This window comes from Dendrobium catenatum, unplaced genomic scaffold, assembly GCF_001605985.2.
Source record: "Dendrobium catenatum unplaced genomic scaffold, ASM160598v2 fragScaff_scaffold_716, whole genome shotgun sequence".
Classification (NCBI taxonomy): Eukaryota; Viridiplantae; Streptophyta; class Magnoliopsida; order Asparagales; family Orchidaceae; genus Dendrobium; species Dendrobium catenatum.
This window is the reverse complement of record NW_021319178.1, coordinates 6,472,691-6,489,268: the sequence shown is the minus strand read 5'-3', so window position 1 is coordinate 6,489,268 and position 16,578 is coordinate 6,472,691. Positions and strand designations below refer to the sequence as shown.

The window sequence follows — 16,578 nt, the reverse complement described above, 5'->3', positions numbered from 1 at the left end:
TCAATTATTTATATGTCGAATAATACAAAAATGAGCCAAATGAGGCTCGATAATTTGATAATTTCATCCTTCAATTTCTTGATAAGAATCTTGTTTCAAAAGTTGATGCTTTTATTAAACTATGACTATGAGAGGCTTACAATATATATATAAATTAATGTAATTGTATCGACCTCAGAAGCCGAGATTTTGGGTTCATTTGAAACGATTTTTTTATTGCTTCTTATTACTTCTTTTGTACTATAAAATGATTTTAATATATGATTCAACATAATTATAAGAATAAATAGCTCGCAGCTCATAAAAAAAGAAAGATTAAATAAGCAATTTGCATTACAAGAATCATGGGATACAATCTTGGCATTCAGTCACTCCAATCATATATTGGAGAGAACTAATTTGCACTATTTATTTTCATCGCATTAAATTAAAAGAAAAAATAAGTGAATGCACAAATCAATAAATTGCTACGAAATTAACGATGCAATTGAACAAATGACAATTTCTAGATCCTTAAAATATAGTGCGATTTACTATCTTATTTACAATTATCAAAGGCAGATTGCAAAAGCTAAGATGGCTGATCATAAAGATACCTTCTGTTTCTGTTTCACATCATCATCTACCGCCAGAGCTTTGCAAATTGGGCAGGTTTTCTTTAACCCTAACCATTTCTTGATGCAGGTGGCGTGATAGACATGCTGGCACTTCATTACTCCCTGGCTGTCCTCATCCTTGAACTCCTCCTGTTCCCAAATGAAATGAGATATAGAAGATTAATGCTTGATATTACCTTGCAAGATTGAAGGAAAATATGGATGATTTTACCAAGCATATAGGGCAGCTGGTTTCATCCTGATCATCCTGAGCTGAAGCTGACGAACAATGGATTCTCTCTGTTAAGCACCTGGAGAGTTGATCTTCAGACAAACCGGTGTTGACATTTCCAATTGTTTCCTCTAGCATAAGTAGTTCCTGTAGTTAATAAAGAACTTATGTAATTGATATATTGAAATCAGAAGCTTCAGAGGTGGTAATGGATAGTTGAGGGGGATTTACAGACCTCATAGCTCATGTTGTCTATGTCGAGTCTTAGACCTCTATGTTCATCCAACGAATCGAAAGCATAAGCAGGGGGAGGAACATCCATCACAGGCAAACTCTGAGGGATAAATTCATTATGATGAAGATAGGTTTTTGTAGATAGATTCCAAAATAGTATATTTGGATTAGCTCCACTGACCTGAGATGTCCATCCACGCTGTGCATTTCCCATGATGAAGGTTGCATTAAAGTTCCTCGGAACTCGATTTGTAGAGCTGTTTTGAAGAATGTTTAGCCGAGGAATACTGGACGATGAAACAGACACACTTCCTGAAGGACCAGTAGCAGCCAGGTTAGTGTAATTTGAAGAGGTCCTATTAAGAGCTAGTCTTTGCTCATAACTGGTTGGACCTGCCCAAGCGTCTTGAGCGTCAGAAGGTTGTGGATTAGGTACTCTTGCATATGAGTTTCTACCGTTATCTGAGTTCCAAGTACTATTCTGTTCAGCATCGCCACCAAAAACACAATTTCTTAAAACATACTGGTTCATTAGATTATTGGAGCAGCCAGCATCTGCAGCTAAGGAAATAGTAAGACAAGGCTGTGTAAGGGAAGACCAACAAAAAAAAAGGATTAACAGTATAAATTATACTAACTTGTAGGATGATTCCACTGGGAATATGTTCCTGGTGGAGCATTGTGGTGCCATTGCCCACCAGCAACAGTGGAAGCTGAAATGCTTGTTGATGAGTGGAACCGCTGTGTTGGTCTACTAGATGATGATTGCCATGCAGGGTTCAGGCCGGCTTGAGGAGCATTACCGTGCCGGATTCTTACATTCCTCGGATATTCTTCACCAACAGATAAACGAGTCTCGTCTTGATGATACCCGTAAACACTGCCATTAGGTTGTAGAGGCCTAGAACAAACTGGCAGAGTCTCCAGCTGAAAATGATTAGGGGGAACTGGAAAGTTGGAAGAACTTCCAGTAAACTGATACCGATAGGGATTCTCATAAACAGGGTGTGCAGGAGTTTTCCTTTTAAATGCCATCCTAGAACTCTCCGCTGGTGGATAAACTATGGTTGTCCCAGTCTGATTAGCAAGTTGATTGTAGCAGTAAGGCACATTTTGAGTTTGGCATGGATTTTTGTGATTACTGCTAACAGTAAACACGGGATGCTGATAGTTGTCACAAATTGCTCCAGAATTAGTAGTATTTTGATGACGAAAATTCACACTATAATTCATTATCGTGTGCTCATTTGATCCCAGCATAGTACTTCCTGCGAGTCAAATATCAACATTTTTAGAAAACAGAGTTCCAATAAAGGACAAAGGCATTTCTAAATCAATGAACTAGCTTGGATAAACATAAAACATTTAAAAAAAAAGGATAAAGAGAAGTTACCAATGTGCCTCTGGGGATTAACATTTGGAGGATTCAAGAGATGGACGTGGTGGAATTCAGGCAGTGGCGATGCATAGAAAATATTCCTTGGTTCCATAATCTTGCCAACTTTAATCCGATGAAAACAAGGTCTGAAAGAACACTGACAAGTGGTGATTAAGCATCAATCATTCACAGAATATATATATATATATATATATATTTTAGATTTATGAACCAAAGAACAATAAATCACTGTAGTGATGAAGTGATTCGAGCATAAATAAAAAAATTAAATTTCAAAATAGCCCCACAACTATTTGTGCTTGGACAATCTATGTTCTCAAATATCATATTTCTCCAATTTAATTTCACAACTATATAAAATTGACTCAAAATGACCCCTAATATATAAATCATGATACAAATGATCCCAATTAATCCCTAGACTATACAAAATTGATCACAATTTAGTCCATCCGATCAATTTTGTATAGTACAGAGACTAAAACGAAAAAATATGATACTCTGAGATTAAACTAGCCACATACAAATAGTTGGGGGAGTATTTCTAAGTTTTCATAATTTTTAGCTATCCAGGCCCAAAACAATAAGCCACAAGTACTTAAATTCTAATCTAAACAAAGCTAGATTTGAAATTGCAAATCCCGACCAAAAATGATTCAATAAAACCTAGGTGCCATTTCTTTTATGCCAAGCCACAGAACCATTCTTCATTACTTCAAAATCTTTCATTCACCTCATCCCAAGTTCGCTTTGCAAAATATATGACTAACTAGTTAATTCCAACAATTATTATCAAAAGAAATCTCTCTCAACTATGGTTTAAAAAGGCGTTTGAAGCATACATCTTAAGGCGTGCCTCAATTCGAGGTACAGCTAGGACGCCTCAAGGCTTAAGCCTTTGTTATTTGGCCGAGGCTTAAGCCTTTCTTATTTGGCCGAGGCTTACAATTTTCTTCATTGATGCATACGCCTTGAGGTGTAACACCTCGAGGCAGTTTGAGGCACTGCCTCAATCAATCTTTTTTTATTTTTAGTTCGGAAGAGTCGAGAGCACTTATTAGCTTTAGAGCTTAAAAAAATAAAATAAAATAAAATAAAAATTTAAAAAAAGGGGGAGTAGTTTTAACCAGCCTACAAAAGACCAGCTATTAAAGGAATTGGTAGGCTGCAATTTTTTATTTCCTCTCACGATTGTGATTACCTAATTACCCTAACATTTTATGATGCAAATCTAAAAGTCTTTATTTGTTGGAAATATGAACCAAGTGTATTGTGGTTGTTATATTTTCATTTTCTAATTCATTATAGTACAAAACATGTTTATGATGTTCATCCTACTGAGAATGGGTTGTCTCACATATTTTTTATTTAGTTTTAAGCCTTACAATTATAGCAAGGGTCCTAGTTCAATCAGCATCAAGAAAATTCTATAGTTTTAGTTTTCATATTTTACAAGATTTTGGAATATCTTCATATGCAACTTTCGTTCCTATGGTTTCCTGCTATACTAATCACCTACAATTTCCTTTTAATTACTTATTAAAATTAATTGTCATCCCAAGAGCCATTGAAGCCTGGAGGCACTAATGGAATGCGTTAATTGCATAGTCCCAAAACCATAGAAGGAAATTCTAATTATTATAGTCCCGAGAGCTATTTAGAGTAAGCTATTATCTTCTTTATATAGATTGTCATAAATTATTTCCTTTAATATTAAAGGATAATTTGAATTTTAATAGGACACAATAGAGAAAAATGATTCATGTAACCGACCCTTGTAGTGGGACAAAGGCTTGATGTTATTGTTGTTGTTGTTGATGTAATGTTGACTACAATGTTTCCTTTACACTACTCGGTTACGAAATTTGCATGCAATGAGATTGCAAACTAATTGGTTTTCCTTTTGGGGATATATAGAGTGAGTAATATTGAAAAACATGAGCATAACTCCTATTGCTTAATGCTAGGAGAAATGAAGCTTAAAACTTTTAAATGGATAAGAGAATTATGAGAATTTCTTATTTTTGATCCTCCATTGGTTTATATATATATTATATATGACTCAGGATGCAAGTAAAATCCATTAACCATTGAATGATAAAATAAAATTTTAACTTTTCTCAATTATTAATTATTGTTGAAGTGAATTTTTTGAATGCACATGTCATGATGACTACTTTCTAGGGGTGAGTCTCCTTACACTAGGTTGAGGCCTAATACTTCAAATGGGTGATTTCTATCATTCTATTTCTATATACTTAATTAATTATTGGTGAATATGCATGATTTAAGTTTTAATCCAAAATTAGCCACTTTTTAGTGTGAAATATGACATTCCTTTTTGTTATATATATCTTAATTTTTATTGAAATTTTATATTTTCCCTCAATTTTCTTTTGAGATTTCAAATTTTTGCAACTATTTCATTATTGTTTTGAATAAAATAAGTATATTGCTATTTTTACATTAAAAGTGGCTAATTTTTACAAACATTAAGAGTTAGTAACCTATAAGTCTTTATGGTGTATCTCATCCCAAGTTGTATTTGAATACCGTTAACTCTAACTTATCTTATCAAACTTTATTTCTAATGAAATAAAATTATGTTGAAGTGTTAGAGAAGTTTGGTGCTAAAAATGAGAAGCTTGTAATTTCTCAACTAGCAAATTAATTTCAATTCTCAACAACTTCCTCTCAATCATTAGAGAAGAAGAATATGGCTAAAGTACCCAAATGCGCTAACTTGGATATTTCACATGTTAATCCAATTAATTGATTTATGGATTAGCATTGCAAGGCCCATTATAAGGAAATGAAATGAATTATAAGGTTTCTCCATGGCCATACAAGTTATAGTTTGATGTATGCCAAGCACAAATATGGGATTTTATATTTTTCATTATGCCAATGATCTTGATAGTAGACGACCTCAAGCTGAGTATATCTTCACCATCTTAAGAAGAGTTATTCCTTGGAAGGCATATCTTAAGTCTACAATTACTTGTTCACTATAGAGATAGAATATATAGCACTAATTGAAGTTCTTAAAGATTATTTGGCTAGGATGTTTGAATAGAGATTTTGATTTACACTAGGGGACTGATTGGTTGCCTAAAAAAGGAAGGCATTGTAAAGTAAATATAGTGTAAAGTGAATGCAGTATTTTTAAAATACTTTGGAGATATTTGGTTGTCTACAAAGTAAATACAGAGGAATTATTTTTCTAGTTTGGTTAGGTATATGCAGCATAAACTAAAAATAATATATTTTGAATATTTTTTGTACTTGGGTTGGTAAGGGATGCTAGAGTCAGTGTGAGGTGGTCTTAGCCGGGCCTAGAGTCGGAGATTGATGGCTAGGGCTGCTACTATGGAGTCCGAATCGAAGTCGTATGGCTGCTCGGGGGTGGAATTGGGCTACTACTTGGGTGTGTCGATCGCACACAACAACAAAAGAGGGGTGTTAACATGAGAGGGGGAGTTGAGGCTTGCAGTTGCTTAAGATGTCAGACCTAAACCAGATAGAAATGCCCGATGACTCCTTGGAGAATCTCCAAATTCCCCTCCACCCACAGACTTGGTGACCACCTCCAGAATGGATTTCGCGAGAGAGAAAGTACACACCCCCGAAGACTGGATTTCATGAGGAAGAAGGACGATCATGGCATATCTCGCGTGACGTGAGCTGGATTACGTGAGGATGAACAACCGAGATGGATTTAGTTTCCCTAGATTCGCGAGAATGGCAGAGAAGGCTAGACTTTTGCAAGAGACGAAGAGTCTCATTAGCGCCTCATTCCCGCATTTCAGTCTTTCGTGCTCAGTATTCGGAACTTGCCCGATTTGAGCGGGTTTGGAATACACCGCAAATGCACTAGCTGAGATATTTAGAATACACTTTTTTGCATCAAAATTTTACTTTACTTTTAACCAAATACTGAAATTTTCAAAAACCCTGCATTTGAATTACTTTACACTCTAAATACAACAAACCAAATAGCCCCTATAATAGCTTCGTTGTATTTTGTAATTACAGTGACATTCAAATAGCTTGACAATGAGAGAATCAAGCATATTGTTAGAAGATACCACTTCATCAGAAGTAAACTTAAAGATGGTGATACTTTTGTTTAAAAGATTTGAAAAAAGCAAAATCTTACTAACCAAGTGACTATGGTGATCCCAATTTAGATTTGCAAAAAGCAAAAAGTAAAATCTTAGATTTGCAACTAATTATGCTTTTAACAAATTTGGGTATCAAAGAGGTTATGATGATTCATGTTTTAATTTATTAATCCACTTTTCAAGAAAGAGATAAATTATTGTTGTATTCTTGGAGGTCGAGTAACAAAAATTTGATCAAAGATTAAATGAGATCTAATCCTTCATTTTTGTTGATTACTGTAGATGTTTACATATATATTTGTATGATACCCTTATTTGCACTTCTCCATCTATTTACAATGGATTTATTATGTGTCTCTATGCTGGGTATGTTTTCCATTGTTGGTTGAACCCAATAAATTATGTATTCTCTATGTCTTAACATTATTTTCTTTATTCTACATATATTTCTTGTGATATCATCATATAATTGCAAATAGTTTGATCCTACCTTTTTTGTATTTTGTACAATCCAAAAATATAATTTGGGCCTTCTACCACAATATTAGAACTTGCTACATCTAATTATAGCATTTAAAATTCCAAGTAATATCTAACATGCAACAAAAATGTTTACATAAGAACAATATGCTCAAAATTTTTGCTAATTGTATATTTTATTATCATTCCACAAGCATATGACAAACCCAAGTAGAAAACATGATAAACAAAATATTTTTAAAATTTTGGGGATTCTTCAAAAATAACAAAATTGCTGCACATGTAACTTTTGTTAAAATGGTAATAAGACTCTAGTTTAAATTTAAAAAACAAAAGTTTTAATTAAAAAAAAAAACACAAATTCAAGGTACCTGAGAAACCATTGTAAAAGGAGGCCATTCCATGTAAAGAGAGATTAGACTATGAAAAACTAATAGTATGCTGGCCACCGGAATGCGCATAATGAAGAACTTCCTCGGGAGCTTTCACACAATAGCTGAAATTGTGCTCAACAACAATATTAAGGTTATGGAGGATGCATTCCTTCCATTTCTAGAACAGAAAATATTGCCCAACCATCATCAGAAATACCTGTCTAGAACTAGGGGCAACTATTGCTTTATCAAAAATCATCTTTTAGATTTATAGGAGTTACCAAAGACAAAACTAGATGCCTGATGGAGAAGCATACGAGAGCAAAACTGAGATTTAGCCATGGGGATGCCAAATTGAGAGAGAGAGAGAGAGAGAGAGAGAGAGAGAGACTTAGCCATGGGGATGCCAAATTCAAAGGACTGTATAAAATACTGTGAATGGACAGTCAATGAATTCAAAGAAAAGAGGTTGCACTGAAAAGAAATGAACCTTCAGGTGATATGCTAGCCCCTGAATTAAAGTGCTTGAACCCAGTGGAGAAGTTGAAATTCCCCAGAAACAACCCAATCTTCCTCCCTATCTGTATATACAAACTTGCACTATATCCCAAGATCCTGCAGCTTCCTCCATGTGGCTTTCCATAGATCACTCCCAAAATCATTGTTCAAAAAGGGTTCAAGGCTGGTGACAGATGATTCTTTTTCATTGCCAAGTATCAGGTATGGCCAGCCTAACTTTACAAGCAGGAGTTGATCCCAAATGTTGCCCTATCCAATCAGAGAATGTCAGCAGGCAAGTGTGTATGCATTTTATAGAACTTACTCAAGTTCGATATTCCTTCAGGACCACCACAGATCTTAACCTAGAAGCTACTTTTTTGAGAAATCGGGATCTTTCAAACTCTCCATCGAGCAACATGCCTTCTACACCATTGGGGGTGCGCACACTATTGAATTAAGCTCTAATAGCATGAAGGCATGTTGAATAAAAATTTCATAAACCAAAACCGTTGGTTAACTATGGGCTGCCCACTCTCTAATAAAAGCTTGAGAGCAAAAATGAAAGGCTCCATTAAATAGAAAAAGGTCCAAGCACGTGACCAAACATAATCCTCATGCAGACCTCCACAGAGAGTGTGCTAGGTTACGATGGAATAATTCAGTTATCATTCTATTGGAAGGAATGCTGGTGTATTATTTAAGCTACACCCCAATGCATAGGATTTAACCCTAGCATCCTACAGCAGTTTCAGAAGGATAATACTGAGATAATCGTTGCTGCAGATATGTAAAGTAAATTCCCTGGGTTGGCATGGTATCTTTTTCAAGAAGCACAATTGCTTTCTTCCAAAATTCTTGAATTGGCAAGAAAGGATATGTCCAAAATCTCCAGAAAAAGGGACACCATATTAGAGGTCCGTATTCAAGCTGCTTATGCTTAATAATCTTCAAGAAACTCAATATCACAGATGTAACCATCTTCTCGATGGCTCCAGAAGGACACCAAAAAAGCCTGCAACACGATGTATGATTCAGTTGAAAACATTCAATTAGAATGCTCCCTGCTACCAAATACCCACCCTAGATTAATGGTTGTCAGTGAAGATTATGGACTATGAATCGTTAAATGCATCTTGTATCTATGTTCTATACGACAATAATTAGAATACTGGGAGACTGCCAAGAAAGCAAGAACAAGTTGGCCTTGTTTGGATTTTCTCTTTGTTTTTCACTTAGGTAGGGGGCTCATTTGGTCGTTTGTAGGTAAAAATTATGTTTTAAAAAATACTTATTTTGTTTTCATTCACTTTGATTGTTAAAATGAAATCCTTACATTTAACAGGGTTTGACGAATTTTATGGAACTTGTTAATAATGACTTCTTCCAAAACAAACTTCCACCTGGGAATTTCACCATTGTTTTTCAAAACGTGTTTCTAACTTCAAATAACCAAATGGACCATTGAAAGAAAACGTGCATTGATGTTCTTCTTATTTCAGATTTGTAGAAATTAAGAGAAATTGTTAGCAAAAAATAGTAGAAAAAAATTATATATAACTAGCCTAATTAAGCCCTTAGTTAATCCTATCTTACAAAATTGTCCTAATTAGATCAAATTTAGCCCTTTTTATTTTAAGTTACGTCATAATTACTGGTTAATTAATAACTTCTAATAATAATATTTATCTTCATAAACTGATGTATTTAACTTTTCAACTTGAACTTGAATAGTATTTTAATTATAAAAGCTTTAAATAATCATAATTAAAAAATACTAAACCACCACGATTTACTTAAAATACTATCTAATTCCAAACTAACCGCAACAAATAGTACATTACCAGTTAACATATATATTTAATTGCTTTAGTTATTTATCCTATGCGGACCTCTTGATTAAATACTAAAAGATTTTAATGAACAAACAAAAACATTGTGTAATTAGCCTAAGTATAGTTAAATACCAATTGCACGAGCTAAATAATGAATTATTTAATTGTCCCAGTTTAATTCTCTTAAAAAAACTAATAAAACATTAATGATCTAAAATAGAACCTTAATTAATTCATACTTTCCTAAAAATTAACAAGTATCAACCACTTCAGCCAATTAATTAATCACTGCCTGCCGGCTGGGCACTGTAAAAGCTCAAAATAATAATAATAATATGATTTAGAATAACTAAGAATAAATGAAGATAAGGCACTTCAATAATAAAGTTATGAAATTTAAAACACCAACCTTTGCTTATAAAACTATTCATCTTCATTGCTTTGTCTTCTGTTTCATGAAGAGACAAAGTGTTGTCCGAATTATAATTGCGTAGCATTTTAAGCATATAATCAAATCTGTCTATGGAATACACAACCAAGGAGGCTAGATAGCAGGATGATCGGAAGAGTGGGATATATTGAAGTACATCAAAGTTTTATCTCTCTGTCCTCAAAAGTGATACAATTGCTAACTTACCACTCCAATTCTTTTCCCTTCCACTTACTATATAAGTTAGAAAATAAAAATCAAAGGACTGAACAAAAAGGCTTCAAAAGGAAAACTTGCAATGGTTATTTTTCACTCCAGTAAATAATAGGCCCATGTTTCCATTGCTACCCACATAAATAAATGATTGTTCCCTATGCCTACTTTGGGTAAATTCTTCTGCATCATTTTAATTTCTTCAAAACGTAGAGTATTTGTTTCTTGTTTTTAGCAAGAAACAGAAGGAAAACATAAAACAATCGTTGCTGAAAGTAAGTAAAAGAAAATAATGTATATCTTACTTGTTCCATAGAACAGTAGGACTTCTAAAAATAATACCTGAACTGCTTGCTATAAATCCTAAAATCTTTACGGACTTAGATCATAACATTAAGAGAAAATAGAACTATTACTCTTATAAAAAAAAATGATAATTCACTTCATATGTTCGGGAATTCACAATAAAGATGTGCATCCAAAACAAAAATTTTTAAGGCATAATATTCATTAATATAGAGATAATCTTCTTAAAATTAAGCAAACAATCTTAATTTTCAAAATTATATTTGGGAAGGGGCTATGTACGGTGTAATTTTCCTAATTTTAATTATCTATTAAGAAGTTAAACATTTAGAAAAAGCTTTGTGCCTTATTTCAATGGACTAGAAGATGAAAAAACAGCCTCCAAGCGTTATGACCTAAGTCCACAATTATAAATCTAAGAGGTATAGGAAGAGGTCGTTTTTTTTTTTTAATTTAATTAACAGTTCTAGCATTCCAAGGAGCAAGTTATATATACCTTGTTGTCTGTCTTTCTTAGTTGTGAAAAATGTTTCTCACTGTTTCCCTCTCTTTCTTGCCATACGCAGTAAAAAACTACACTCCATTTCACTATAAACAGCAAATCCTAACTCCTTGTGCTAGAAAGCATTCGGTTACTCCCACATATTGGACACTAACTATTTTGTTGTTTTCCTTCTCTGGCTTTCTACTTTTCTGATGTGTTTTGTCGAAAACAACATATAGTACTCCGTTTTTTTGCCTCTTGTCTTTCATGGCAAGCTCCAGCCTAAATTTAAAAACAATGATAGAAGAAGAATATTTTAGCTGAGTAAACTTGGGGGAACGAGAAGTTGCAATAAGAGATATGGTAGCAGATATTGCGGGAGGCAAATCATGGAACAATGATATTTGGACCCAAAAGAGGAAATCTGAGGCAATAAGAAAGGAAAAGGATAAGGGATAGAATAGTGGTGGAGCTAGGAATTTTGATAGGGGGGCATAATTTATTTTATTTTATTTTCCCTAAATTTTTTTCATATGGGCTTAGGACCGATATTGGCAGTTTTAAAAATTTTGCTTATTAACTTTATTAGTTTAAAAAGATAGAATATTACATATAAGATGAAAACAAAAAACTTACAACTTTTAGCAGCTACTCATTCTAGAAGAGTTAAATAAAAACTTTATTATCAATATAATTCAATATTTCTTTCACAATGTTTGAAACTAAAGTATCATTCATCCACTGATTTCTAATTCTATTATGTAATCAATTTTTTATGATAGATCGCATATTCATGATATAATTTTCCAACTAATTATCAAGATTGTCAAATCAATAGAGCTAAAACCATATGGATAAAGATGTGCTAGTTGAACTCTCTCTTTATTGAATGCAGAAAAGGAATTGTTTGGATTCAAGCAAGCAATACATAGAAGTAACTCTGTATTTGTCTATGTAAAACGATGTAATACCAATAGTATAAAAAAGTGGGCTACCAAGGATGCATTTAGGCAATCTATCTATAGTAAAACAAAACAATAATATCAACAACTTATCATCACTATTTGAGACAATAAAGTGCTTTGAAAGAAAGTGTTTTATAAACACAAATGACTTTGATATCTAAATAATGTGCTTTATTGAGACAATAACATCACTATTTTTTATTTTAGGATTAGATATAGGTGCATTAATCATAAAGGAAACAAATTATATAACCAACAAAGTAATGTAAAATTTAATCATTCCTATACATGAACTCTGACAGAAGTACAAAGCAAAATGTAAAAAAAAAAACAAAAACCCAAAGCTATGAAAGAACTCCCTTCCTGATCACGGTTTCCACTCCAGAAGATGCATCTCATTCCTTTTTGGCAGAGAGATCAAGTGCCGAGCCACGAGAGTACAAGATGGAAGAAGAGCAAAAAATTTTGGGTCGGCTAGGCTATTCAACAAAAACACTTTTTTTTTTTTTGAATAAGGCAGGAGATCAAAAATAGAAATCATAGTTTTTTGAGGGGAGGCACTTCATTCTCAATGATATGATACAAGAAGAATCACTACAATTGGCAATCTTCACCAAGAAATTGAATTGCTAAAATTGCACTAATTATAATATCTTTCATTTTTCATAATTTGATGCTCAAATCATGAGCATTAAGAATCTAATTGATTATCTACTAAATCTAATCCCTATAAATACTATGCTTAGTTACAATAATTAATAAGAATAAATTCAATGATATCCAAAACTTAATTAATCCTTACTTAGCCCAAGTAAAAGTTAACAAACAACTACTCTTGAAGATTCAATAACTAATTGTTTTGAGACAAGTTACTATAATTAAATAATAATTAAATGTTTATGATCTAAACTAATTAAAATAATAATGAATCTCTAATTACCCTTAACCTATGATGCACAGACACGAACACGGTGACACCGACACGATGATACGAACACGAGATACATCAATTATTGAAAATATATGACACGGACATAGGTTGGACAAAGTATTATAATTAGTATATCTTTAAAATAGTGCATAGAATTTGAGTAAGCAAGATATTATGGATAATTGAAAATTAATAATTCATTTAACTAAGATCTATTCTTAGAATGATTAATATTAGAATGTCGTTAGTCGGGCGAATGTCGTGTTACAAGCATCGAGAGGGGAGACGACAATGCAATCAAGACTCGGGCATTGATGTTGATTTTGAGATGATTTTAAAACATATGGATGTTGCAATGACGTTAGGCGTCGATGCCATGATGACATTGGATGTTATTGTTAAACACTAGATGCAGTCCATCATAGAGAAATGAAGATGGGAATGTGTGGGGAATGGAGTATTAAGCATTGGCAATGAATTTGGGGTTGTTGAGAGGAAATAGAAAATTTTTCTTTTTTAATAAATAAAATTTTGAAATAAAAGAAATAATTTAAAAACAATTCCATAAAATGTTTAAGACACACATGTTCAATTTATTTTTAATACTTTTTTAATCAAGCACAACTTTGGCATGTCCGACATGCGTTAGAAGAGTGTTAAACAAGTGTCGAGTCTGATATATGTCGAACACTGCATACCTCTTCGAAGAGAAGTGTCGGTGCATCATAGGCCTTAACAGGTATTTATTGACTAATGATTCTAGTTAATTAAATAAACCTCATTGTTGGAAAATTTAAAAAAAAAATGTCCTCAATGATTTTAATTATGACACCAATTAATCCTTAATTAACCTAATTCAGCAAAACAACTTTCCAAAACATGTAAAAACACCCATGCAGTTGTCTTCACAATTTCATGAAATAACACTCTGTTCCAAAAACAACAAACAAAAAAATATGGTTGTCAAACTTGTTTTTTATCAAGTACCAATTTTTCAAAATGGAGAAAAAACATAGGTGCAAAACAAAAAGTGAATCCAAATTGTGACCTTACTGAATTCGATATAAAAGAATCCAAACTATCAAAATTCCCAAACTAAATTTCTTGCAAACGCTGAGAATTGCTATTCCTGATGTTGCATATTAACCCCAACTAATCTAATTAATGTAGTATACACATTCCCTATTTCTCACCACCAGAACTGAAAAACAGATTTCAGTTGATTCCAGCACACTTCGCCAATTTGCACAAACACAATTTCTAATATAATACTAAAGGACACAGGAGGACCCTGTTCATCAAGTTTATGATAATATCATTTATATGGACCTCAGAAGCAGATTAGGTCCTTAGAGAGAAATGCAAACAAAAAATCATATATGAGCCTGCATGTATGTCAAAGTATAAGTATGGAACGATGCCAAAAGCATCAAAAGGATAATAAAATGAATAAAAGTTGATGAAATAATCCTTCCAAAAGAAACATAAAATATAACGAATACTAAACCTCGTTCGTTATGCGAAGTAGACAAAAGAAATCAACGCTGTCAATCTTTGTTATTCAGCAGTAACCTAGAAAAAAAGAAAAAAGGTAACGAATTATTGACATTTTCCATAAACCATGTGCATACTTTATTAGGAACAGATAAACTTCAACATCCAAAAGCATCATCACCACTACGGTTGCTGAGATATTAATAAAACTGATTTTGATGTAATTATGTTCTGCAAAATATGGAAGTAAATAGTAACAAAAACACAAATACCCAAAAACCTAGACTCAATAACGATCGCTGCTGTTTCATCCCCTCCCCAAGCAATATGAAGAGATCAACCCCGCCGAATTCCCGAAATTAAGATCATCAAATACACAAAAGAAAACCCATGGAATCGCTCATGTTCTTGAGAAATTACCCGAAGCGACGAGTAGACCGCCGAAGCTCCGATCCAATGACTCAAACAGCCCCAATTACTTCTATTAACCGATCAGATTTTAGGACTACTCTATTCCTTTACCCTGAGGAAGAAGAACTAAAAGGATGGGAGACGGGACAATCCAAGCGCTTGAGGGCACGACACGAAAACGAGGAAAACCTGACGAAATAAGAAACCGATGCAGTTTCCTTTCTGTTACGGGGGCATTTGGCAATTTAACATAAAAGAAAGTGGGAGTCGGCCGGTCGCGCAATTTGCAGTTTTCGGTCTACCGAAGTCGGCTCCCACGTGGCAAGGCAATGCAAGGCAAGGAAAAACTCGTGTGATAATAGCGACCTCGAGATTCGTGAATCCATGTGATTGTTGAAATTCTACTTCCGTTTGGATTAGTAGGAGACGTGCAGCATTAGTGGAGGGACATGTTATGTCTTTTTTTTTTTTGTCTAATGGATTGTTTAGTTTTTTTTTATATATAATGGATTGTTTAGTTCGATGCAAAGACTAAAGAATTTTAAATATAAAAATTTTTAAATATTTGATTTGAAATAAAAATAATTTATAGTAAAATTTTAATGCATTTGAAATATATTAGCTAGTTCATTTTTTATGTATTTAGAATTTCTTCCATCGCAAACTCACTATCATTGGGTGAATTATTACGCCCGGTGATCAGACCGTCCGAACACCAATCCAGATGCACCACGTCACTCGGATACTGTGCCCCGGATGTGTTCAATGCAAAGACTAAAGAATTTTAAATATAAGAATTTTAAATATAAAAATTTTTAAATATTTGATTTGAAATAAAAAGAATTTAGAGTAAAATTTTAATGCATTTCAAATATATTAGCTAGTTCATTTTTTATGTATTTAGAATTCCTTCCATCGCAAACTCACTATCATTTGGCGAATTATTACGCCCGGTGACCAGACCGTCCGGACACCAATCCAGATGCGCCACGTCACCCGGATACTAGGCCCCGGATGTATCTAGGTGACGTGGCGCGTCTGGATTGATGTCCAGACGAATCCGGACACCGGACGTAATAATTTTCCCTGTCATTGCCACTACCTATTGGCCACCTCCATTATAGCCCGCCACTGCCTGTGCCATAGTCGGTCAGCCGCCACCACCAGCCACTGTCCTTCACCTCCATCAGTTGTTGGACACCTCCGGTCAGCCACCATCGTCGACCACTACCCTCCACCATAAGCCACCACATGCCACAGTCGAACACCTCTGACCAGCTTCCACCACTGGTCACTACCCTCCACCGCCGACTACCTCCGGCCAACCACCAAGGCCACCTTCGGCCAGCAACCACTTCCAGCTACCAACCACTAGCCAGCCACAACGTTTTTGTACCTTATGTTGCATTCGCTTTACTTCAAACCAAACCAAAAAAAAATGTAATGTCATGAATTATAATTATTCAAACAACTCCAAAGTATTCATTTTACACCACATTTCTTTTATATTGCATTCTTTTGCCTTGCATTTCTTTTTCGGGCAACAATATCTACTTCATTTTACATATAAAA

The 16,578-nt window shown here is 33.9% G+C and overlaps 1 protein-coding gene across 7 annotated transcripts; it reads right to left on the bottom strand.

Moving 5' to 3' along the window:
* Nucleotides 1-301: 301 nt before the first annotated feature.
* LOC110109624 (probable E3 ubiquitin-protein ligase ZFP1) lies at nt 302-15,236 on the bottom strand. 7 transcript variants are annotated; one of them, XM_028696046.1, is made up of 10 exons: nt 15,016-15,236; nt 14,609-14,673; nt 7,437-8,952; nt 2,456-2,597; nt 1,701-2,330; nt 1,456-1,623; nt 1,244-1,374; nt 1,064-1,162; nt 829-975; nt 302-746 (listed from the first exon to the last, which is right to left on the bottom strand). In XM_028696046.1, exons 3-10 carry the CDS (start codon nt 7,524-7,526, stop codon nt 585-587), a joined length of 1,569 nt encoding a protein of 522 aa, XP_028551879.1. In that variant the 5' UTR covers nt 7,527-8,952; nt 14,609-14,673; nt 15,016-15,236; the 3' UTR covers nt 302-584. The 7 variants fall into 7 exon arrangements, with proteins under 7 accessions (XP_028551879.1, XP_028551880.1, XP_028551877.1 ...); XM_028696047.1 differs by having other exon boundaries at nt 1,244-1,623; nt 1,701-1,933; nt 2,045-2,330; nt 15,016-15,235; XM_028696044.1 differs by having other exon boundaries at nt 1,244-1,623; nt 15,016-15,235.
* Nucleotides 15,237-16,578: the final 1,342 nt, after the last annotated feature.